General features: G+C 45.3%; 1 protein-coding gene across 1 annotated transcript in view; it reads right to left on the reverse strand.

Moving 5' to 3' along the window:
- The window catches only part of LOC106807541 (ubiquitin carboxyl-terminal hydrolase CYLD-like), a 194,181-nt gene that overhangs the window by 132,991 nt on the left and 34,313 nt on the right, over positions 1-26,877 (reverse strand). The window contains 2 exon segments of the mRNA XM_014809909.1: positions 22,579-22,726; positions 23,196-23,357. Coding sequence (XP_014665395.1) covers positions 22,579-22,726; positions 23,196-23,357 — 310 coding nt within the window.

Here is a 26,877-nt window from a genome sequence, read left to right on the forward strand (position 1 = left end):
TCACAATCATATCCGTTGTGCAAGCCCACATGGCGTGGTTCCGCCAACGTTTACAGTCACTTAACCTCCGATTAACAGACTTGCACTCGTTGCACTTGTTGCGAGAAACGCGCTATAGCTAGTGGTCTTGGTAAAATTGTAACGTGTGTTTTACACATGTTCATTGGATTAGTTGAGTGGAGATAGACTGGTAGTTGTTTTAGCCATATAGTCCAGCTAGACAGCGTCGCTCAACCAGATGGGCGGCATTGATGTTACAGGCAGTTGGGTAAGCGGGTTCTAGGTTAGGCAGTTTCTAGGGTGATTGTGAAATGAGGGGAACGGTTGGAGCTGGAGAGAACGGGGTGACATGTGCGCTCAATATGTATGTTTTGGGCGAATATATAGGGGGAGAATGAATAGGAAAGGATGGGAGATTCTGGGGCTGGTCGCGAGAGTACGCGCACGTGCGTCCGCGCGTGTGTGCGGGTCTTTGTCTGTTTGTGCGATTGTCCGATGAGATGGCTACACAGTGTACGATATTAAAAGTTATACAGTTTACCACACAAGTTCTGGATTTGGATCTTCTTCATCATTTCGACATCAACGCGCATTCCAACGTTACAAAATCACTAAATTTTTATTCGGTACAGCTACTGACGACGACATTGAGCAACTGCAACGCCAGTTGTCCGCATTGGGTACGACACAAGAACGAATTTTGACAGTAATCAACGAATCCCTAACCATCATAAAATATACTCGCATTCAAACAGAGATGAATACGGAGGTGCTGCCGCATGTGATTTCCCATGCCCGTGACTTGACCTCAAGTGTGCGCACACTAATGTTTAAAGTAACGGCCTTCCAGGCATCCGTTGCACGGGAATTCATTGCAATTACACACCTCCAGTTATCCCTTTCTAGTTTGACTGTAGCATTCGATAATGTTCAAACCATACTTGACACTACGATACACGCCTCCTCCGTTTTGTTAACGGGTCGTTTGCCCTCTACACTCTTACCCCTCCATTAGTGGCGTGAAGTGTTACTTACTATTAAAAGCTTGCTGCCCCCTACATTAGCTATGCCACATAGCCCCCATGCTGACTTGTTTTATTACTATAACCTTATAGAGGCTATAGTAGTCCCTGTGGACATGGGACTCCACGTAATCGCGTTCTTACCTTTAACATACAATGAGATGACGTTCCAGATGTATCAAATTTTGACACCGCCAGTATTTCTCGGTATCTCCACTGCAGCCGCATACTTTCAAATTTCTCAAAATTTCATTAGTGTCTCACTCGACCATACTAATTACGTGACTAATTACGAGTTTGCCGTACGTTCATGTTTACGCAAGCATCAACAAGTCTGCGATGTTAGATCTCCCATTTACCCAATGTCCACAGCAACCACGTGCCCTGTCGCGCTATTTCTAAATGATACTGCTCTTATTTCAACATTATGTACAATGCGTGTCACGTTTTACGCACGTCCAACGCCGCGCGCCACCTACCTCGTTGACGGTAGCTGGCTAATCTCTACACCTCATCCATTACGTTTGGCCATCTCGTGCCAGTCACACCCTACAGCCCAAGTAACGACTAAAGAGTTTCTCGTACAACAACAACAGACAGTTACACTCCATTCTAGATGTAAAGCCGAGTCCAAGCATTTTACCCTGCCATCATACTTCCACCATGAAACTACTGTCGATGTGCAGATCGAACTACCCACCCTCGACCGCCTGTTTTACCATACGGTCCCTACGATATGGTCGGACATGTATGATGCCAAACGTCTGTCCACCGCTAACTCGGAAGACCTAATCCCACCAGAAGTAGTACCTCCTAGCTCATATGCACATACTGACCTTGATGTCGCATACGCCGATTTAGTTACTGCTGTCAAGCACAGTAAACGCCTGCCATCAACGGCATATACCGAGGTAGGCAGCTTAGATATTGCGGCTGCCACACATCATTCCGTAATGTATATCGCTCTCACATCCCTGTTGCTCACCGTTATAGTCATCGCAACATATTACTACTGTTGTCGCTGCCGCCACCCTCACCGCCCTGAGCACCAGCCCCAACCCAGTACAGCCGATCTTTCCCCACCTCCTCTCCGACGTACACGAATAGAAAGTTACCCACCCACCCCCACTACGACCAGACCTCGTTCGCTATTTTCCGGCATGCCACTAACAATTCTTGAGCCCCAACTGCGAATGGGTTCCTTCGACCCTATAACACCCACCTTCCAGTCCAACGACCATGGCCTCCCAGGCCCGACCCTTCTTGCCAATACCCCACCACCCACCTCTGTAATGGTACGATCCCCTCCTAATGCAAATATCACACAAATACTTTCCGACACGACCCCCAACTCCCCAACCCCTAAGGATTCCATACTCACTCCAATACTGCACTGGCATATCTCTCTACGGCCCCGCCCAGCGCGCCGTTCTATGCCCACACCAGCCCCCTGCCGAATCGCACCACCTCGCGTCATCTAGCTTCCTCTCGGATGTTAAGCTAGAGTCATTCGATTAGCGATATGCATCGCCATTCTATTATACACCCTAGCACTTTATGAGTGGCCCATTATTTAATCAATACCGGCTTAAGGATAGTTTTACAGCCCCGACGACGTGCAGCGAGTGCACCGCTAGCACTAGTCTTGTTCATTAGTAAAGATAATCGTATTAGCATGTTCGTAAAGCGCACTATAAGTAACACGCGCTTCATTTAAATGCATATATTTGTCAGACGCCGTTTAAAGCGGCCTATTTGTAACTCCGCTTATTCCGCAGCTAATATGCGACCGCGTTCTATAATTTGTCCAGCGCCACTATATCACTAACCGGGCAGTCATTTTATATACTGTCCCGGCTATGACACTGTGCCACGTGTTATGATTGCCACTTGAACATTGTCAGGAACCCTCCAACAACAAGCAAGGCGGGCGACAACCCGATGAACGGCAACCACCAGCGCGGTCGTCTCTGTGGATGCACGCCAGCACCGTCTGTGCCTGCACCCTCTGCGCCGGCGCCGCCTGCACCTGCACTGCCGGCGCTGAGGCCGCCCGCGCCTGCGCCGCCTGCGCTGAGGCCGCCCGTGCCTACGCCTGCACTGGGGCCGCCTGCACCTGCGCCGCCTGTGCCGTTGGCGCCGTCTATGACAGAGCGGCCTATGCCAGCGCCGTTTGTGCCTGCGCCGAAAGTGCGCTCACCGCCCCGCCGCACGCCCAGTTCATCGGCACGGCAATGCCGCGCCAGCCGTACGTGGAGCCAGACTCGTTCATCGGCCATCGCCATTCCCACAAAGGGAGTACGTCGGCTCCTTTGTCGGTTCGGGCACCAACGCCGACCCAACGATGTACGAATTCCAAGTCGGCGAGGAGGACGACCCAGCGCACACCACGTAACCCGGAACATATACATCAAATGGCGCAAACGCTGGCCGCAGCGGCCATAATGGCCGCTATGTCGCAGACGCCCCCCCAACAGACATGAGGAGGAAGGCGACCGCTGAAGCATCAGCGTCATGAACATTATAAATGTCTATTAATGGCAGTGTTAGCTAGAATTTATTAGATGTCGTCTGATCGCGTGTAGAGTTTAGTGCCTTATGCCTCTAGAAAATTTATGCCTCCGCGATCGCGTGTAATTTGTAGATATTAGCTGTAGTAGTAAGCCCATTAGGTCCCTTCAGGACATATTTATAACAAGTAGCTCTGTACGGTGTGGTCGACTACCACACCAGTAGACAGTAATTTATTATTGTATTGGGATTGTATCAAATATCTCGGATTGTATAATGTAATTATTGTATTGATGCTAGCTCTGACACTATCGGAAGGAGTATGCAGACAAATTCGGCTATAAAATTACCATGAACGTAAGGCCAGCCGGGAGGCTGGCATTTCGATGTCCACAGGGTGTACATCGGTTTAGTGGGGGGAGAAGTCTAACGATGCTCGCTACAAGGGCGTTACAAGGGCGAGAGTTACTCTCCCCCTCCGCGACGCGAGGCAAACGCCCCGCGTCCCTGACATATCACCTGGTGACGGCCGAGGTATTGCCATCAAGCGGCGATAGATGCCGAGGTATTGATTGAACAGAGTTGCCCCTAGCAACCAGAGGCAATCAATAGCCGCGTGCAAGCAGGCTGCGCATCCCGCGCCGGCCGGCTGGAGGATTAACTGCCGGGAGAACCAATCAGTTGCTGCGAGTGTGCTCGGACTGCGGAGTGCCGATAGTCGAACGCGCACGCCGACTGATCAAAGGGGTTCCCCCGGCGGAAGACTCTAATTAGCCGGTGCGGACGTGCGGTGACTGCGAAATAGTATTGACAGACGTTTTAGAACAGTATTGACAGACTAGTATTAGCGAAGTGACGTTCTGGGAGCGGCCAACCGTGTAATTTAGGTTAATTTAGTCCAAGAGGGTCAGATGCAGCAAATGAGGCGTGAAAAGCAATCATCGCCAACGTCGAGGAACCACATCGAGTGTCGCAGCGCTTCCGCGCCGTTAGGGGTTGCCACCTCCTGGAGGGTGGTGGTACAGAATAGCGAGTCTTTGCCGTTAGCTGCCGCCACCATCCAGGGGCAATAGTGGCGAGGCCCCGCGTACGCAGCTGCGTGAGACGCCCTGATTGGCGGTGCGGCGCGTGCGTGAGCATGCGCCGCGGGCGCGCCTTCGGCTATAAAAGCCGGGACCCGAGCAGAATCTGGGATTCTCTCTCGGCAACCAGAGGCAAACGCGACCACAGCCTGTAACATTGTAAGTTCAAATCTACATTAAACAACGAGTCATGGTAACTAAATGGTCTCTCTTTGTCTATGTCTTTTGGCTATGCATACAACATTAGAATCTGCAACTACGCAGTTAACGTGGTAACGTAAATCTCTACGTTACAGAGATACTCTTTCTGATAGGCAGAGATTTGATTCAGGCACATCCTGTGCTAGACCAAAGACTAAGATCAGGAACCGAGCCTTATGCGCAGAAGTTCAAATTAGGCTGGGTCATAGTTGGCAAGGCTTGTCTCAGCGCCGCCCACCAGCCGGAGGTGGTAACAGCGAACAAAACGCACGTTCTCTTCTGAAGCCATGTACTAATGGTTTCAAGATACAAGACAGATCAGGGGTGGGCATAGATGGCGAGGTTTTTCAGAGAACTAGAGATGATGATATACTCGGGATGTCGCAAGAGGACAAGGAGTTATTCGGAATGATGGAGGCTGAATTTAGCAAGTCACCAGATGGACACTGGAGTGCTCCACTTCCTATCCTTAAACTGGCTACGTCACGAATTTCGAGCACCAGCAAGTAGTATATTTGTGTGTTATTTGTACAAAATAAAATGTATGACAATACAATTAGCGTTTCTGTTTACTTTTCATGCTTATATACCTTCTTTATACTCCCTAATTTGCCGGTGCATTCCATGTAACCAAACGTTCAACACAACAACAACCGCCATTAATTCAAAACTCTTGCGTGGCGCCCAGACGCAGCTAGCTGATATAGCGAACATCTGCGGTAAACGAGGCATTGGCAAAATTATTGTGGCAGCCATGGAAATTTCTTGTTAACTTAAGCAGGAGTTTCTCATATAATCGTCTTTCTACTTTTTTCTCCTTCGTTTTCTTTCCGATGCACTGCTCTGCCCACCATAGTTTATCGTTTAGTTGATCCAGCCTCTGAGCTATCGTGAAGGGGATGTCACAAACATTTTTGTTGGCAGAAATTTAAAAAAACACAAATAACATTTCGCAGTTTTAATAATAATTTTTCAAACATAATACACATGAGCATATATTATTTATTTTTCCTATATTGTATATTCTATATAGCTAACACAAATCAAAACAGAAACTGTTTGGACACCACTTTGTGCACCATACACAAATCACGATGACATCGACCACAGCAACCAGTACAGCAACAGAGAGACGCCAGTACTATGTAAATAGTGTTAGACAACACTAATTCAAATCGTCAAGGTTTTTGCAACGTAAAAACATTTTTATCAGGTGAGAGTTTGAGGATATATTTAGTAACGTTAGTACTAACTTTTGATGTAAAAAAATTACAAATATAAGGTTTCAACTATAAATTTCAGGAGATTCGTGACGTAGACACTTTAAGAACCGTCCTAGATTGTCGAACAATTATGGACAAGTAAAGCAGCTAATGGAGAACCTGGTCAGAGGGTTGAATAAGGATCCTGCAAAGCAACAACATTGTCGTGACTTCATGAAGTGTCTTCTCTAACAGACACGCTGAACTAGCCCCACCTATGAAGGAAGGAGAAGAGTGCTGGTACTTGCCAATATTTGGTGTGTACCACCAAAAAGAAGCCGGATAAGATCAGGATAGTATTAGACTCCTCGGCTAAGGACCATGGAATGTCTCAGAATGACGTCCTTCTTACAGGCCCTGATCTGACGAACAACCTTGTCGGTGTTCTTCTGCACTGTAGAAGAACAGATGTTCTTCAACTTCCAAGTAGACCCAGAACACCGGAACTACTTGCGTTTTCTATGGTTTGAAGACAATGATCCATCCAAGCAGCTTGTCGAGTACCGCATACGTGTGCACGTATTTGGTAATGCACCATCACATGCCATTGCTACACTGGGATTGCGGCAGTCCGCATGTAATCACGTGGAGGGCAAAGTGCACTGCGACTAAGTGAGTGACTCTGTGCACAACAATTCCTATGTTGATGATAGCCTTGTCTCGTTACCGGATGAGGACTTGGCCGTAAACTTGATGAAACAAACGCAAGAAAGATTAAAGCAGGGAGGAAAGTTGCACCTGCACAATATTTCCTCCGATGTCTTGGCTAATTTTCCTCAAGCAGAATTGGCTAAGGATCTTAGTGAGATGGTTTTTGGTACCGACAGTGCCAATGTTCAGAGAAGTCTAGGCTTGTGCTGGCAAGTAGGCGGGGACACATTTGCCTACCAGGTGTGTGACTATGAGAAACCCTACACTAAAAGAGGCATTCTATCTATGGTTAACCCATCGTGTTACCATGTGTTCGACCCCATCGGATTCGTAGCCCCCGTCATATTGGGTGGCAAACTGTTACTCAGGAATGCTGTTCACGATGGTAGCCTCGATTGGGACGAGCCTTTGCCAGGCAGTCTGAAAGGGGACTGGGAGAATTCGAGAATGTCATTAAAGGACCACGAGAAGTTGAAAATACCTAGGGCATACACAGACATCTCTCTATATAGTTGACAGTGTACGCTGAGAGTTGCACGTGTTTTGTGACGCGTCAAAAGAAGCAGTAAGCGCTGTAGCCTACCTCAAAGTCTGTGACTTAAATGGATGCTCTCAGCTAGGTTTTAGTATTGGGCAAGTCCAAGCTTGCACCCACTCACTGACAAACGATACCTAGACTTGAGCTGTGTGCGGCGGTCCTTGCTACTGAATTAGCAGACTTTATCACTAAAAGTCTGTCAGTGTCATTGGACACGACATCCGTCTACACTGATAGCTAGGTAGTTCTTGGGTACCTAAACAATGCAACACGCAGGTTCTATGTCTATGTCAGCAACCGGGTAGACAGAATACTGAACTCGTCATCAAAGGCTCAATGGATCTATGTACCGACGGACTTAAATCATGAGGATTATGCCACAAGGCCGGTGAATGCATGCACTCTGCAAAATAGTTTGTGGTTTGTATGAGGGTCACTCATGACGGAGGAATAAATAGCAAAACACAGGAGAAAAATGACAATTCACTCTCAGATGTCAACCATATTGGGTAAAGGATTGTGGGTATTTTTATTAGTATACCAATGTCCACCAGGGGGAACCTGATTAGTACAAGAAACATACACCAGTAGTATTTGAGGTCATTATGATTTACAATCTAGATCTTCTGGATCTAACACACCCCCATGATCTCAAATTCAGATCCAATATACACATTCGATCCCCAAAGGTAAGATCAATATTGCTGTCGCCTGCAAAACAAAATAAATAAAAATAACATAACGTTTCAAGCTTAAATCCCGAAAATGTAATGCCTGAATTTTTCAAGCTTGAATCTCGTCGCAGGCTTTGTCATCAAATCAGCTACCATCTCGTGAGTTGTACAATACTCAAGCAACACCTTTCCTCTGTTCACCTCACATCTGATAAAATGGTACCTGACATCAATATGCTTTGTATGTTTGAGAGTTATCAGCACCTTCTTTCACAGTATAGACCCAGCGTCCACCAACCGACTTTCTGCCTTCAGGAAGGGTAGTTAAAGAGAAGGTATCATTTTCTTTCAGTGATTTCATTTCTTTATTCATTGCCTCCTTCCATCGTGCAGATTCATTTGAATTTATCGCTTCCTCGTAATTCTGAGGGAAATAACACATATTGTAACAATAATCAATGGTGGCATTCATCTGGTCATCTTCATTACCATCACCTAGGTCAAAATCTTTCAAGTGACCTGGAAGTTTTCTATTTCTCGTCGGATACCTGGGGGTTTCCCCCGAATCGTTATCCGTGGCAGCTTCGCCTGGTACTACCTCACGGACAGCCCTTGGACATACATCGAAATCTGACTCATCCGAATCAATTTGTGTACATTCTCCCCCAAAAGTTTTGGATGCACATTCTCCCTTTGGGAAATGAACTATTCGGTGCTTCATAACCTTCCCAGTGCTAGGCATGTAAACCAGGTACGCAGGGCTACCCTTGTCATATCCGACGAATATACCTTTCACACCCCTGCTATCTAGTTTCTTCGCAACCTGTCTGTAGACATAGCACTCTACACCGAATACATGCATTTTGGATAGGTTAGGCTTGCGACCTGTCATCGCAAAATACGGAGTTTGCTCGATTCGTTGATTGTAGCATCTGTTTCTAATGTGTGCTGCTGCCATCACAGCATAGGGCCAGAATTCTCGGCCCAACTTGGCCTCGGTTAACACACATCTACCCATCTCGAACAGGGTTCGCCAATGTCGCTCGGCGGTTCCATTTTGGTGTGGGGAATACGGTGCACTGGTCTCACGCTTGATCTTGTTCCGTCGCAAGAGCTGCTTGAACTCATTCGACGTGAATTCAGTACCATTGTTCTGAGTGATTTCACTTGCCCCCTTGGAGCAGAATCGGCCAGAAATTGCTCAGTGGCCTTGACCGTGTAACCTTTACTTTTCATAAAGTATACAAATACTGCACCGGAATAATCGTCGGTAAACGCTATTGCGTACTTGAAGCCATTTTTCGAAATCGGATCAATCGGGCCAGCCAAATCTGTATGCACCAACTGTAATGGAACTGTCGAACGAACACGTGGCTCTCTCGACCTCTCTTTGGTCATTTTTCCCTCAACACAAGTCGCACAATCATTTGACTTTGTTCCCGACCCTGTGATCCTCATACCATCTACCACGTTCTCGAGTTTTGAGATATCATCATTGTTGCAGTGACCTAAAATTTTGTGCCACCCCTGAATGTCATGCTTGGCCACATTCACTTTGTCACTCTCACACACATTAAATGTATTCAGGTAATACAGTCTTTCATGACACTCTAAGTCAAATTGTACGCCCCCTTTGTGTCTTAGCACAGCACCATCTGGTGTGAACACGACGCTTGCTCCCGCTTCCGTTGACGCTTGCACGGAGAAAATGTCCTGTGGGTACGAAGGGATCAGCAACGCGCTTTTCAACACCGCATCTACCAGGTTTCCTTGGTTGTCCTTGACCTTCACTGTCGCTATGCCTCTCGCCTGAGCGACATTGTTGCTGCGCGTACCGTCGGCGAGCTCGATATAATGCTTCTCCGGTCGAAATGACTTATCGAAACTCACGAATTTTGATTTGTCCGTCACAATGTGTGCGGTTGCACCACAATCCACAAGCAGGTTCCCTGATCGAACTGAACTCGCGGAACTATCACTTGCTTGCGGGGAGATAGGCCATTTTGCGCGACAATGTAAGCCGAAAGCCAGGCTTTGGTGTCATACGTGTAAGAGCAGTACGCACAATGACAGTTCGTGCCGAAAGAGGAATCCAAAGGATCAAGCCAAGCAAGCGGTTGATTCGGCATATGATGATGAACATTCGTTCGCATTTAGTTTGTAACATCTTGGATCTCTTCTTTGGTTTTGATTTGCGTTCCCGGATGCTCTCACTTCATAACCGACTCCCTTCATTAGAACTCGCTCTGTGCCGCTCTGTGTCATCGAAACTGCGAAGGGATACTTTAAAGTCTGTAAAGTTGGGTTCCTTATCACTCTGAGTCACAACCACCACAAAGGATTTTATATTCATCCGGGAGTCCTTTCAGCCGCCATTGCAACTAATAAACTATCGTTTACTGTCTCTCCTGCGTCACGCAGAGCTGCGACTGCTGTCTCTGCACGGACATAATCGGTGATTGTTTCACTGGCACGTTTTGTGAGCGTCGTCAACTCTGTGTAGAGCGATATGATCCTGGGCTTGCCTTTACCGGCATAATGTTCTTTCAGAATTCTCAATGCCTTCCTACCGTCATCAACTGCATCTCGCATCACCAACGACAGGCTCTTGTCATCCAGGAACTGGATTAGCTCGGCGTATGCCTCTTCATTCTTCTCCGCAAAGTCCTCACTTGTCGGCGTGGCAGCGGAGGGGTTCGCAGGTGATATGACATCCTTCAACTTGCTCAGCCTCATGTAGCCTAAGAACTTTACCAGCCATTGTTCAAATTTCCTTTCATCCCCGTCGAACACTAGGCGCGCATATCGACCACCGGTCGTGATACTGGGCCCATAACCTGTATGAGGGTCACTCATGACGAAGGAATAAATAGCAAAACACAGGAGAAAAATGACAATTCACTCTCAGATGTCAACCATATTGGGTAAAAGATTGTGGGTATTTTTATTAGTATACCAATGTCCACCAGGGGGAACCGGATTAGTACAAGAAACATACACCAGTAGTATTTGAGGTCATTATGATTTACAATCTAGATCTTCTGGATCTAACATGGTTGAAGCGACCATCATCATTTCTCGACTCTCATGATGATGCTGGCAGAGAACCGTTTGAGCTGGTAGAACCAGAACAGGACCAAGAAATTCGTCCGTAGATAAATATCCTAAAGACTTGTGTAACCAAGAGGATTGGCACTAGTCGCTTCGCAAGGTTTTCTTTATGGTCAGGATTGACGGTGGCGATCTCGCGACTAACACAGACAGCAGCATCGTATCACAACTCTGGCACTGGAGATTACCGAAGCAAGGTAGACTTCAGTAATGGCGCACAACTGCTAGTGTTAACGGAGTTCCAACAGGAAATGTACACAAAGTAGATAAGTTGTTTGCAGAACAACAGGCAGCTACCAAAGGACAGTAGCTTGTCGACACGTTCTCCTGTTATAGGCAGAGAATGATTATTGAGGGTAGGCGGTCGACTCAAAATTGCGATGTTAACCGCTGGGGAGAAGACGCCAGTGACGCAAGTGTTCCAGGCAAGCATTACGTTGCGACCTTATTAGTCAGGCACTACCATGAGGCAGTTCATCACCAAGGCCGTCATTTGACGGAAGGAGCAATATGCTTTGCTGGCTACTGGATAACCAGAGGAAAACGGTTAGTCAACTCACTTCTTCAAAAGTGTGGAAGTGCAGGAAACTACGAGGGAAGATGGGACAGCAGAAGATGGCTGATTTGTCGTCGGATCGACTGACACCTAGTCCGCCATTTACCTATGTTGGGGTGGATACATTTGGACCTTGGTCTGTAGTAACCAGACGCACCAGAGGAGGGCAGGCCGCTTCCAAACGCTGGGTAATCATGTTTGCTTGTCTGGTTACATGCGGCATCCACATAAAGGTTGTTGAGGATCTAAGTTCATCATCGTTAATAAACGCTCTTCGAAGGTTCATAGCCCTAAGAGGCCCTGTGACAGAGTATAGATCGGACCGCGAGACCACTTTTGTCGGCGCAACAGACGACCTAGGAATCAATGTGATAAACATTGAAACAGGTGGTGTTGGTGCATTCCTTTCTCGGAAAGGAATAGTGTGGACGTTCAACAAACCCCATGCATCCCACTTGAGTGGTTCGTGGGAACGTATGATTGGTCTAGCTCGAAGCATCTTGGACACTTCCCCATTGGACATGGCCTTACCCATGAGGTGTTGTGTACCCTTATGGCTGAAGTGTGTGCTATAGCCAACGCAAGGCCAATTGTTGCTGTATCCAGTGATCCAGACTCTCCGACAGTTTTGTCACTGTCTCTGATCATCACGCAGAAAGTGAATTCGGACATTGAACCGTTCGAGCACCTTGACACTAAGGACATGTACAAATCATTGGCGTCACGTGCAAGTTCTTGCAGAACAATTTTAGAAGCAGTGGAGCAGCCACTCTACAGTCACGGAAAAAGTGGCAAGAGCAACGTTGCAATCGATCAGCCAGCGATGTGGTCTTGGTGAGGGACTAAGAACTGCACAGGAATCATTGGCCATTTGGAGTTGTGGAAGACACATTCCCAAGTGCAGACGGACTCGTTCGGATAGCGTCAGTGGGCGTCAATAAAGATAATAGAGCCGTGTCGTATACGCGTCCGGTTAGCCAGTTAGTGTTGTTGATTTCCAAGTAAAAGGGTTATTTCATGCGAATCGGGACCGCAGGTAGTGATTTTATCTAAAATCAGACGGGGAATGTAATGTTAGACCATAGACGATGACAATAGATCATAAAAGATTTAACTTTCATTAGCTGCCACTAGAATGACTAGATGGTGCACATTGTTTTAGGAACGGATTTCAGTTTACAAGGAGAGAACAGTGTTTGATGTTTGCACTCTGGAGCACTTCTTCTAGACAATAATTAAGAAGAACTAGGTCCCCCCATAGAGTGAGTCTGCTTTATACCGTTTTATAGTTATACGTAGAAGTGTTTAACATCGTGGCTTTGTAGACTTTGTAGACTTCGTAGGCTTGTTAGAATATTTGTGTATAGATAGATAGATAGATAGATAGATAGATAGATAGATAGATAATAGGTTCATTGCAAAACTAGTGTTAACAACGTTACAATTAAAAATAAATTTTGCAAACAATATATCATCAGGCAGTATAAAACTAAAATTGATGATATTTACAATAATATATGTCTCATGGTAAGACATAGATATCACTTAAAATGTTGGTTCGTAAAAACTAAAACCCATCTTTAGAATATATACTAAATTTTAAATAACGTGATCCTTGGTCAAACAATAGTTACAATTAAAATGCGACACAATGATAGAATCAAACATATCACATAACCGAAAGTTGCCCAGAGAGTTAATTCAAAGAAACCAAAATGTTTATAAACGGGCGCAAGCAAGAGTAATTATCCATGCTATTGTAAAAAATTCAGTGCCTGTTTACAATTTGTTAATCATCCTGCACATGTACGGAACAGGGCTATTGAAGTCCCGGCTGGTACGAGGGACTTTTGCAAGCCGGAGTTTACTAGAATTCCGTGTTATGCAGTTAGACACATTTATTACTGAAGGAGGGCAAATATCCTGTAATCGTTTACAACTTTTGAGCGGATAAGCAACATTTTCACAAAGCTGCTCGCGACGAAATGCAAGTCTTTGGATCTGAAGCTGAGATAGTACCTCATCGTACATGGCGCACCTATTCCAATTATTATAACCTATTATTATTTTCAGTGCCCTTACTTGAACATATTCAGTTAGACGTGAGACCTCTTTGGTAAGACCCGGGTGCCAGGCGGGTGCAGTATATTCCAGAATCGGTCTGACGTAACCACAGTAAATTTGTACGAGATCTTCACAGCTAAGCCTAGTTTTTTTAGTATACGAAGCACGAACATTATTTTATTGGCTCTAGCCACCAAATCTTGAACGTGTATGGCCCATTTTAGATCGTGCTGGAACCATACACCCAGGATCTTCAAAGTTGTCAAATTTTCCAATTGAAAGTGTTCTAAAAAAGTTCAGCATCTTGAAGTCTATTTCTACCAAAGTACACCTGCATAACTTTACATTTTGCAGGGGTTAAGTTTCGTTTTATTTGAAAAGGCATAGCACTGGATAGATGCGAGTACGTTGTTTAGATATGACAGAGCATGGATCGACCTTGTCTCCAGTAGTGTCATATCGTCGACGTATTTCTATTTCTGAACTAATAGTCCTTCAGCAGCATCGTTGATCATGACCAAAAACAGTAGCAGGCCAAGCCTTGTGCCCTGGGGAACACCACATGTGAACCCCTTGTACGTGGAGGTAGACCCTTTGTACCCGACGCATTGTTGCCTCATAGAGAGGAAATCGCTTATCCACGGTAGTAGTGACGGGTGTGACTCCTAATTTATGGAGTTTTTTATAGCAGTGATGTGTGACATATCAAGTCAAATGCTTTGCTGAAGTCAGTCACGACTAGAGCTTATATTGTTGCGTTTTTCTGCTCCTCTGTACAGATAGTCCAATATGCTGATGAGGTAATGAACTGTTGAAGACTTGGGTATGGAGCCAAAACTGGCGTAAATCAATTTTGGGTTGGATTTCGTGCATGATCCACGTGTAGACAAAGTTCTCTGCTATTTTAGCGAAAGTGCAGGTTAGAAAGATTTGCCTTATCTCATCAATGGAAAGAGGGCACACTTTTGGTATAGGGCATACGATCGCCTGTTTCAAAGCTTGAGGTACACAGCCCTGCAGAAAAGATGCGTTGATTACATCAGCCAGGGGTGTCGCTAACTCAGCAGTGAATTCTCTAATTAGACGTGGCGGAAGGTTGTCAGGTCCTCCAGAATTATTAATGTCTATCTTCAGTAAATGACGGTAGACTTGCCACTCCTGCACTGTTAGTGGTGGGAGTGCCGGAAAGAAACTTCGAAGACTATTGTAGTCGAGAGGAGGAAGAAGTCGCGTAACAGCAAATAAGGAATCGTTGATCTTTTCAGCTATTGATGATGTGTCACTTGGATCGATTCCAGGAACTTCGATAGTTACTGTTGATTTGCTCATGTTCGCCATGTCTCGGATTTCTGTATGCCACTTACGCGGATTATATTTCTTTAGGTGCTGAATTTTCTTTTTATAATAATACAGTTTATCTTTGATGATTTCTTGGTGTACCTTGTTACGATAGAAACGCCTCGAGTTACTCTTGTTACGTAAGGCACGTTCTCTTTCATTGATAAGTTCCTTTATTTTGGCAGAGAACCATTTTTTTGACGTGACATCCTCGTGGATGATCTTGGTCTGAAATTTCAGATCAATTTGTTTAGCCAGCTGTTCACTAAAAACGTCCAGTTTCAAGGTGACATCAGTAGCGGATAAGACATCATTCCAATCACATGTGGTTATCCAACGGCCAAAAGTTCTCAGCCGAGAATCAAGAAGAGGTCTAACGATACGAGTCGATTTCCGTTTAGATTGCTTCAAAAGATGTCTTTCAATAGGCTGCCACATAATGCGTAGATGATCGCTGAGCCCAAGAGGTGCTAAGGTAAACGGTTCCAAATATGTAGAGTGGATGTTGGTAATGATATTGTCAAGGATAGCATTACCACGTGTAGGAACTGTCACGACTGCCTTCAATTGATGGGCTTTACACAGAGGTTGTAAATCAAAATGGTTAAAATCTCCAGTAATTATCACTCCCGCATCTGGGTAGTCAATAAGTAGTGCGTCACTCGATTCAGTTAGATGATTGTTCAAATTTTCATGATGCATGGAACCAGGGGGACTATATAGACAGCACACTATTAAGCATGATGTAGTGCGAGGCAGCAATTTAGGACGACACAAAATCCAAATGCATTCCAATTCGTCAGGCACATTTATTTTCTTAAGACTTCGAGCTTGTAATGTGTCGTGTACGTAGACAGCAACACCGCCTCCTCTCTATTGATTCCTGAATTTTGTAAACAGTGAGTATGATTGAATTTTCAACTATTCATCTGGCACCGCATGTGATTGCCAAGTTTCTGAAAAAGCAGCTACTCCAATGCTGTACCTGTATAGTCAAAGAGCCACTTCGTCGACCTTGTTAATAAGTGACCGACAGTTAGTCACTGCAAACGTTGGGAAGTATTTTCGCTGATCTGACTTGTCAATTGTTACTTGAACCAGGTTCGAAGGCGACCTACTGTATGACTTGTCAGTTGCACACCGGTGGGAGCAGAGCATACTCGCGTTTTTCCTGTGAGTATGGTTAGGTTCTCTCTGTATGTAGTTTAGGCTGTTTAGGTTTATGCCTCTTGATCGTACAGTGCTGACCTTGTTCGTTGAAACGTAGTTACTATTTGCACTAATGCCACAGTTACGAGAGTTATTGCTGAAAACACCATGCATGGCTTTGATAGACTTGCTGTTGGTGTTGAAGTACTCGTCACCTTTGATTGGTCGGAATCTGCACAGTGCCGGGAGACCACAGCAATGGCTACCTGGGCACTTAAATTTTTAGTTGTTTAACGATAAAAGTTTTTCTCTTGATAGCACCAAACGAGGCATTTTTAAGACTTGATTGTACACTCCAGGCATTTCTTTAGGTGTTTAAAAAAAACTTTCTTTTGGTGTAAGGTAAGTTCACAATAATAATAGCTACTAAACGACACAAATATTACGCAGCCTAGAAAACACATGCTACATGTTTTTTTTTTTTTATATATTTATTTAGGCAATTATCCATCATATACAATACATTGCATACTTTTACAATAAAAATTTGAATTCATAAAATTGGATAATTACCAAGGATATATACACAAAAAGCATGACTAGCACACTTAGTCACACCATGTGTGTAATGTTACACCACCTTACACACGTATATTTGTGTATGCAGTGTAGGATTTGTCTTATTGCGATATGCTTACCTAAAATTTACATAGCGCGAGCCTCGATCAGATATAAGCTGTAATACCAATAGCACAAGTGTGTAATCATTAATCAATGAGAACTTCAATATGAATCAATATTTTATTCGCAACTGAACAATTATATAACGTTAATAAGCTTAGAAAAATTTGAATATGCGCTTGTATTTGTGATGCTAGACAATCAATAAGTCAGGATATTTCGAACATGTACATTGCAGTGCATGTATCTCGTTTGTATTAGTTTTCTACCTCTTCCAGGACCGTGTTATAGCAATAAAGAAACTTTGCGTATAAGACAGCACAAAACGTAATAACATTCTTATCAGATGAGAGTTTGAGGATATATTTAGTAACGTTAGTACTAACTTTTGATGTAAAATAAATTACAAAAGTAAGGTTACAACTATAACTTGCAGGAGATTCGTGACGTAGACAATTTAAGGGGGTAATCGAAAATTTGGTTTATTAGTGGGTTAAGTTAGCCTTAATGTTAATAAATTTGCAAATTGCGAATAGATGTCTAACTTTGCACATATTTTTAACCCACTTGAGAATTTGTAATTGTTTCACAAGATAAATTCTAACCAGGAGCGTATTTACAAGTGAGCTGATGTTATCGTTTTTGGCTAAAGAACTGCACAGGGGAACAAACCGCTACGCATGAATTAGAAATTATTATGCATACAGGGTTCATGTTGTGAATATGAAATCATGGACCTTAATTTTCATCTGGAACGCAATACTTCTGTAGGCCTAAAGCTGTAAATTAACAGCTTGTACAGCTGTAACTACATCTTTGAAGTCTGTATATATGCTATCACAGGCAAAACTATCCTGGAATAAGCTGGCCCCCCATCAGACGTGGGATGGCCACACTTCAACGAATGACAAGTTATCCCTTAGTAAATTGTGTGTATGCAATCTTGGCCTGGTGCGGGCTAATTTCAATACGTGTTTCATTAAAATTTAAACAAGTGCCGCAGAGCGACTGGGCTCATCTAAGGTCTGTTGCTACGGTTATAAACGTAACATTTCAGTCGTGCGTAGTGACACCTTTGTTAGGTGCAGATATGCAGATACCCAGTTGCGTACACATCATTTCAGCAAACATTTTTTTTAATGCAGAGAGAGAGAGCGAGAGAAAGGAAGAGAGAGAGAGGGAGAGAGTCAGCCTAAATTGTTTGTAAACAAATAACACCCACGCAGCGCGCTACTGTATAAGTTACGTCATCGATTGAAATGTACATTCCTGCCTCGCGGCATCCAAACTTTCGACGAAGATGGCGGGCAGAGGTACGGCAGACGCACGTATAACGTACAGATTTCTTCAATGTCGGGGAGGATCAAAACATTTCAACTGACAATCGGGCTCTGCAGCGTCCACAAGCCAGCATGCTCCACCATATCCCGACATTGCACACTACTGTAACGTCGACGGAGAGAGCCATGCCAAGGACAGTACAAAACTGTCAAATTTTCATTGGTAGGTTTGACGATTCATTTCTGCAATAACTTATCTCAAGATTGATTAAACTGAATTAAGAAAGTAATTCTTTCTGCACTTTTGAGCGCAATATACATTTGACCTATCCTGCTGGGACATTCTTCTCACTCTGTTCCGATAGATGGCGTGCATACTGACTATCTGCAGGGAATAGATAATCCGAACTAGTTGCTACCTTCGTTTAGCCCATGCTGTGATACAATCAGCCACCCACCTGACACGCAACTAGGGCCTGCATACCTCCCAAATCCCATTAGTTGATACAAATCACGTGCCTGAAACTCCCGTTTTATGGTGCATTGTGACCCTAACCCTAACCCTATTTTTTTTTTTATAATTTAATTGTTGTAAAAATTATTTGTTGTTATTAAATTGTTGTAAATAAATCATGTATATATTTGCGTTAATTGGGCAAAAATAGTTAAATGGATAAAGATTAATAAAAGATTGTAAAAATTCAGAAAACAGGAAAATAATTAAAAAACAGATGGGATTCGATCCAACGACCTTTCAGCCGTGACGCCCGTGCTCTACGCATTCGGCTATTCAGGCTTATGCGAGGTAGAACTATTTATAGTTGGCCTTAATCAAAAACAGACGTTTGCGATCATCTAGAGTATCTCATATAGAGAATGAAGTTCATATATGATTTAAGGCGCGTAAACGTTGTTCAAGTAAGTTTTGCATGCAGAATTTCACTGTGAAGTCTTCCACGATCACACAAGTACCGTCAAACACAGTTCAGTCCTTTGTTAACAGTCAACAAATCCATGTTTAACCCTCCTCTTGAGGGTCAAACGGTTATCAGACACTTACTCTTCGCACGTGGAAAGCACATTTCATGGTCCTTTCAATAAAGGGATAAAAATGGTAGGTCAGCGCTGAAACAAAAAAGTTTTTCACTCTGTCCATTAGGCCATGTCCTCAGAAAATGTCTGATATCTGACCTTTCCCCCACTGCCCTTTGACCTGTGACCTCCAATTTTGCACTAGTGATGGGTTTCCTGCCCATCACACTATACACCAAATATTAAGAGGTACACCATAGTTTGAGCCGTTCTGATTTGTGCTGCAATTCCGTATTTCCTCCTATACCTTAAGTTAAGGGGGAAATATTCCCCCTCCGTTGACACATCTTGACCTTTGACCCTTGCCCCCCAAATTGATCATCCCGAATCTTTTTCACGATCCCCCCCACCCCACCAACGTCCCGAATATCGTGACCGTACGTCGAGCGGTTAAGATTTATTCCCAACTGTTAACGGACGCACGCACGCACGCACGGACGCACGCTCATGCGATTCTACAAGCTGCATCTGACTTTGACAGATGAGCTAAAAACTAAATATTAAAAATAGGGGTACTATTTAATCATGATTGCTGTCTGCTGTATGGGTAACACACTAAACTTGCTGATTTACCCAGTTGAGTATTTTGTGTCAGTAAGCTACGATTTATAGGTTCTAGGACAAATACCCCGGACAATCACCCCCCGGACAATTACTCCCGGACAATTACCCCCCGGACAATTACCTCCCAATGCTCATTCACCCCCGCGTACAAATCACCCGCGCCTGACAATTACCCCGGACAATTAAACACCGTGCCCCGACATTTACCCGCCGACAATCACTCCCCCGACATTTACCAACCCGGACAATTACCCCCCGGACAATCTTACCCCCGGACAATTACCCGCCGACCATTTACCCCCGACAATTACCCCCCGGACAATTACCCCCGACATTACCCGCCGACATTTACCTCCGGACAATCACTCCCCCCCCGCCCCGACATTTACACCCGGACAAGGTGGAAGAGGGAAGAAAGGTGATGGAGGAGGAAGTAGATGAGGTGAGGAGGAGGAGAGGAGAGGAGGAGAAGTGGAGGAGGAGGAGAGGTGAAGGAGAAAGAGGGGGAGAACGTGGGGAGGTGGCGGAGAAGAGGGGAGGAAGAGGAGGGTGAAGAGGAGGAGTAGGAGGTAAGGAGGAGGAGGGGGAGAAGGTGGAGGAGAACGGAGCAGGACGGAGTTAGAGGACGGAAGGAGAAAGGTAGAGGAGAGAATGAAGGGGAGGAGGGGGAGAGCGGTGGACGGAGAGAAGAAATGAGGTGGGGAGGAGAGGGAGGTGTGTGAGGACGGAAGGTAGAGGAGGGTGCCTACTACCTCCTCCTATCTCATCCACTCCGGCCCTCGCTACTCCTCGCTCCTTCTCCACTGGTCGAGCAAGAGTATCGAGGACAATTAACGCTCCCGGACATTTACCACCCTTGGACATTATAGTAGGAGGAGATAGAGGACGACGGAGAATGTAGTGGAGGAGGAGTAGGAGGGGAAGGAGGGGTAGAGAGGTAGAGAGGTGGAGGTGGTGGTTGAGGAGGAGGAGGAAAGGAGGGGAAATGTGATGGTAGGAAGGAGGAGAGGAGCGAGGTAGCGCGCCCTCCTTACTCCTCCACTGCCGTTCTCTCGCTCCTCCCTCCTCCTGCCTCCTCCTCGCACGCTATCTCCCCTCATCTCCTCCACTACCTTTCTCCACCAAGTCTTCCCTCCTTCCCACCTCCTCTCTTCCTCCTCCTCCCTCCCTCTAACCTCCCTGTCTCCTTCTCCTCCTCCTCCTCCTCCTCGCTTCCTCTCCTCTCCTTCTCCCTCCTCGCTCTACTACACCACCTCTCACCCCTCACTGCCTCATTCACCTGCCTCTCCTCCTCCTCCTCCCTCCGCCTCCCTTACCGTGCCACTCTTCCACCCTCTTCTGCCTCCTTCCACCACTTTCTCCCCGTCCTTCTCTCACCATTGGCCCTTCCGCTACCTCCTCCCTCTTCTACACTCATCCTCCTTCAACCTTCTCCATTCCCCGCTTCTTCTTCCGCCATCGGTTCTCCCCCTCCTCCTCCACCTCGCTCTCTTCCTGCCTCCTCCTTCTCATCACTCTCTCCTGCCTCCTCCCCCTTTTGAACCACTCTCCTCTCTCACTCTCCTGCCTTCTCTCCCCTCTCCTCCTCCTCCACCTTCGCCCCCTTCCTCCTCTCCTCCTTCCCCCTCTCTTCTCCTTCCGCCTACGCTCTGTCCCACGTTATCCCTCTCCTGCCTCCCCTCCACCTCCACGCTCACTCCCTCCTCCTCCTTCTCCCCCTCTCTCCTCGCCACATCTCCCCGCTCACTCTTTCCTCACCACTTGTCTCCCCCTCCTCCTCTCTCCTCCGCCACCTTCTCCGCACGTTTCCCTTCTCCTGCCCCCTCCACCTCCCCCTCCTCCTCCTCCCCTCCTCGTTTTCTCCCGCTCCTCCGCCTCATCCACCTCCTCTCCTCCTCCTCCTTACTCCCTCTCCTCTTCCTCGTCCACTTCCCTCACATCCTCATGCCGTCCTCCTGCCTCCCACCTCCTCTCTCCTCCTCCTCTTCACCTTCCCCTCATCCTGCCTGCCCCTCCACCATTCTGCTCCCTCGCTCCTTCCTCATCCACCTTTTCCCCACGTTCCCCCTCTCCTCTGCGCACCTCCTCTCTTCTCTGCCTCCTCTTCCTCCTCTCTCTCACCAGCCTTCTCCTCCTCGTCACTCCCTCCACCATTCCTGCTCCCCTCCTCCTCCAATTACCACCTCTCAGCCCCCTCCTGCGCTGCCACCACACGCTTCTTCTCGTCTCCTCCTACTTCAACCTGCCTCTCTTCATCGCTCCTCCTCCTTCCTCCTCCTCCTCCAGCCACCTTCTTCCCTCGCTGCCTCGACCTTCCTCCCTTATCACTGTTCAGCGCAATGAATTAATAAACAACAAGTGAGTAAATGTCCGGGGGTTGTATTGTCCGGGGATAGGGTAAGATGTTTCGGGGTACATATGTCGGTGGGGTAATGGTCCGGTTAAATGGTCTGGGGTAATTTTCCGGGGGTAAATGTCTGGGGGGTAATTGTCCGGGGGGTAAATGTCCGGGGGTAATTGTCCAGGGGTAATTGTCCTGGGGTGATTGTCCGGTGGGTGAAAGGCATGGGGGTAAATGGCATGGAGGGTAATTGTCCGGGGGGTAATTGTCCGGGGGAAATTGTCCGGGGGGTGATTGTCCGGGGGGTATTTGTCCTGATACCAATTTATATATCGTCTGGTCCAGGCATGGACCGGAACAGTTTGATGAAGTGGTCCTGTATAGCAGTATGCACAAGGTATCAACTGTATGATTTTCTATTTAAAATATATCTAACTTGTGTAAAAAAAGAGTATCCCAACCTTTTCTGGAATTCAGTGGGATAACTGCAACACGCAGCCTTATCTGAGAGAGTGGCAGAAACAGCCCCTTTCCTATTGGGCACTCGAAGTACTGCTTTTCATTCCAAACTCCATCAGTTGCCGCAGTCTGTAGAATCTCTGAAGAAGACTGTAAAACATAGATATTTAACTTAGGAACAAATTCCGTGTTACCTACGCACTTGCAGAATAAAATAAAATAATGATAACTTCATGATTATTATTAACAGCTATTCAATAATGATCTCAAAGTTCATGAGCATTACCTTAGCATGCCAAGCTTATTAGACTAGTGACTTATCGTAGTGTGGCACGCTAGTCTAAATAACCATGTGGTACTGCTAGGTGTATGTTAGCCATAGAACACTATAATCCAAAGGGGTGCAGAAGTAAGAGATCAGGACGAGAATTTTTTAAGGTTCTTAACTACACGCATCATAACTTTGACACATTGGATCAGTGTCATGCAATAATAAAATTTTGGAGTTACGGCACATATCCAGCATTGGCAGACAGAAACCCTGGATTTATGTACAGCTACACTATACTATCATACTAATGTATTATCATTATTTTTAATAACTTGTAGTCATAATTACAGTCATCTCTATTCCAAACATGGTGCCTTTGAATCCAAGTACAGTGCCCCTATATCTAACGATGCCACTGGCTGCTTTAGATAGGCCATGCAGGTAGACATCAATTAAATCCCCTTCCTTGATGCTGCTTCCTTCTCTCAGCCACTCATCATTATGCAGCACCTACAGGTATTACATGAATAACATAGGGTTACACTAAGAACTTGACATTGTGACTATAACATAGCTGTTCTCCTTGGCATTTTATGATGTGTGTACCGTGACTACCGTCTCACTACCCCACAGCGGTGACAAGGATTTTGACAGCTATTGACTATGTGTCTTGTCTAACAGTATTCGTCTTAAAGCACGTACTTTCTGAATAATTACACAGTCAAACATAAATATATGATAGATGTATTAATTTAATTTTAAGTATTCAAAAAATTGGTACAAAATCAACATGCAACAATGTTGCTACACGGGTTAAAATATGCGAAATTTCCTCGCCCTAATGAGAAACGGATGAGAACCGGAACTTGAACCTATTGCAATGGTGGAATATAAGCATCTAACAGAATATTAGAGTAGTGAAGATGTCAATGAAGATCGTCTATTGAACATAGAATAGTGACACAACGGCTATACGTTCTCTGGGCTGCCATTACTAAGAGATAACAAACTACCACTCAAACATTGGTAAACGGATACATCACACTACTGGAGCAGCTCACTATTTTGTAGCATTAGCACTCAACTGCACTGCATTATTTGCACGGTGTATTTCATGCAGGTATGAATGTGGCAACTGCCAAGAACTGGCTACTGACGCGGAGACAGTTTTCAGCAGGAAAACTTCAGTGTGTATGCCTATTCCATGTTCAATCGACGATATTTGTTGACATCGTCATTGCTGCTTTCATCATCCTCTGTTACAGTCAATAAAGTGTTCCTCATGTAGAGTGCAGACATCCCACTGCACTGACGTGACTTCTGTGCAATGCCTTTAACGTGTACTGACACATTATTCTAGTTATTACAATGTGCTCACGTTTAAAGATAAGCCCTTTCTGAACAATCAGTTTAGCACGGCAGTGAAAGTAGAAGCAAAGAATGGGGCAGTGATTTATATCCCCGCTGTCAGACGAGCCTGCCATGATAATAAACCATGCTGTAATAAACCATTGCAGTGCTCTGTTATTCTTAGTGCTATCTTTGATACTGTCGAGTCACTCTTGTGGGAAAGGACATGTATTCAAAGCTGTTAATTATCCATTGGTCTTTTTCCTCAACTGGTATGAAAGCACGGGATAGTGTATCAGCATTGTACATTTCCGTGTTAGTCTTGTACTGTATGTAGACATATATCTGTAGGCATACATGCGCTTGCCATACACATACTGGCCATGCTGCTCTAGTATGTACATTCCCGTTTGACATTCTTCCAGTTTTCACCTCTACGAGCACGATATTTGAAATTGAGTGAATTACGGGAGTGGGTGCAGAACTTGCTTATCTCTAGTTCTTTTTCTGTTCGATTACTACTTTGGACACCATGCAAGGCTAGTGAATTGAAAGGAGCGATATCACCAATAAGACATCATTATAATGTTTCATTCCAGTGACGGGCACAAACTGTGAGCTTAAACAGACTGCTGCTTACTGTCAGCTAATTGTCAAGATGGCAACATCGCAGTTGGCCTACTCGCATTTCGTCTACTTCCCATTTCGTCTACTCCCATTTCGTCTACTCTCAGAATGGGTAATATTCCCATTTCGCCTACTCTCAGAATGGGTAATATTCCCATTTCGCCTACTCCCATTTAGTCTACTCTCAGAATGGGTAATATTCCCATTTCGCTTAAACTCCCATTTCGTCTACTCTCAGAATGGGTAATATTCCCATTTCGCCTACTCTCAGAATGGGTAATATTCCCATTTCGCCTACTCCCATTTCGTCTACTCTCAGAATGAGTAATAACGTGTAGGTGGGACACCCTGCCTTTTCTTTAACTTTATGCGACTATAACTACTCAAATGTGTGAATGGCTTTGTAACCCAGCACAAGGCACGGACGGGAACGAGAACACTATTACGTCACTGACCACCGGTCAACCCCAGCAAAGCGATGGCGTTAAGGATAGCACCACTGACCCAGTAGAGGGCCGATAGACTAGAAGACCGAACAGAGAATGGGAAGAACAAAGGAAGCGTCACAGTATGCAGAGATGAACACGACCCAGTGACCAAGAGGAAAGGGTCGCACGGAATACCTATAACGTAAATAAGGGGAAATTTAGCAGAAAACATATAGTATGCTGGAACGACAGCACGGGGCATCGACTAACCCTCGACGAGATGGCACCTTATACATAAGATGGTTTCACCTTTAGGCTAGTTAGATTGTGTGTCATATTGATTGTATTCGTGATGATAATGCTAGTTCGTAGTACGGTTAAGTGTTCTTAGAAGGATATGTGTTGTGGTGACTAGCACGCATTTATGATACCGCAGCAATACTCGCGTTGTCGGAAGGCTAACGTAATTAGGGGGGTTCGTAACACGTCAATCGTGATAGTTCGTGCCGTAAGGTACACGATCGTAACGCAATGAGATTATAATATAATAGTAACGGATTAATCGAGTTGTTGCGTTAACAACGGTAGGACCAGCGCTTGTAGGCAAGCGTCTGGTAGTAATTAGAATATTGACGAATTTATAACGGATGTGGTTCTGCGTTTGTATTGTATGGTAAAATGAGGTAATTATTAATAAACGACATCGTATTTTACCTATAATCCTGCGTGGAGCTTGTTTATCGATAACTGGGTTTACTATCACGAACTGGACTATTCCTTCACAAGGTACTAAGTATAAGTACGGTCACGCCGTCGCTCATGGGGTTTAGTAATAAACACCCGGTGACATAAAATGGTGCCGTGACCAGGATAGAAAATTTCAGTTATGTGATATGCAAGCTCGAACGCATGAGTAGCCTAATCAGATTTTTTCCAGCTGTTAATGCACATTCCGTTTCAGCAATCGTAGGGCTAGTTAAACGGGGGGTCCGCGGGCTTAAGGTAATCTATTTTGGGGACACTAGAGCTAGGGCGTACAATGGCGCAAGAAGTACTGCAGATCAATATGGGCGATATTGTACAGATCATGGGGCAGGCACTTAACCCCGTGGTAAGGGAGATAAGAGATGAGATGAAGCTGCAAGGCATATGCCGAGAAGTAAGAAAATTTACTGGAGATGCGAGAACAGATAACATGAAATTTAGAGAATATGAGAGACAGTTAGAGGGAATAGGCACACGCCTGGGGGCGAACGCGGACCTAAAGGAGGAACTACTAATGACTACGGCAGGGCCGGCATATGATTTTTGCATTCAGCAAACAAGGGAGAATGCGGGGAGGAGCTATTAGATCTAATGAGGGAGAGATTCGGGGATCAGTTTGAACGGCTAGCCGCGAAATAAGACTTGAAGAGAATCATGCAAAAACGAGATGAGAGCATACAGGAGTTTTAGGAACGAATCACGAGGGTATATAGTACGGCTTATCCAGGAGACATAGGGCAGGCACCGGGAATGCAGGGGACTTTAGTCGAATCTTTCATAGACGGATTGTCTAAGAAGGCGATCAGGAGAAAATTAATAGCGCAGAACCCTAGCACCCTACAAGTGGCAGCAAAATTAGC

The sequence above is a fragment of the Priapulus caudatus genome, unplaced genomic scaffold (assembly GCF_000485595.1).
Source record: "Priapulus caudatus unplaced genomic scaffold, Priapulus_caudatus-5.0.1 Scaffold221, whole genome shotgun sequence".
In the NCBI taxonomy this organism is placed as follows: Eukaryota; Metazoa; Priapulida; class Priapulimorpha; order Priapulimorphida; family Priapulidae; genus Priapulus; species Priapulus caudatus.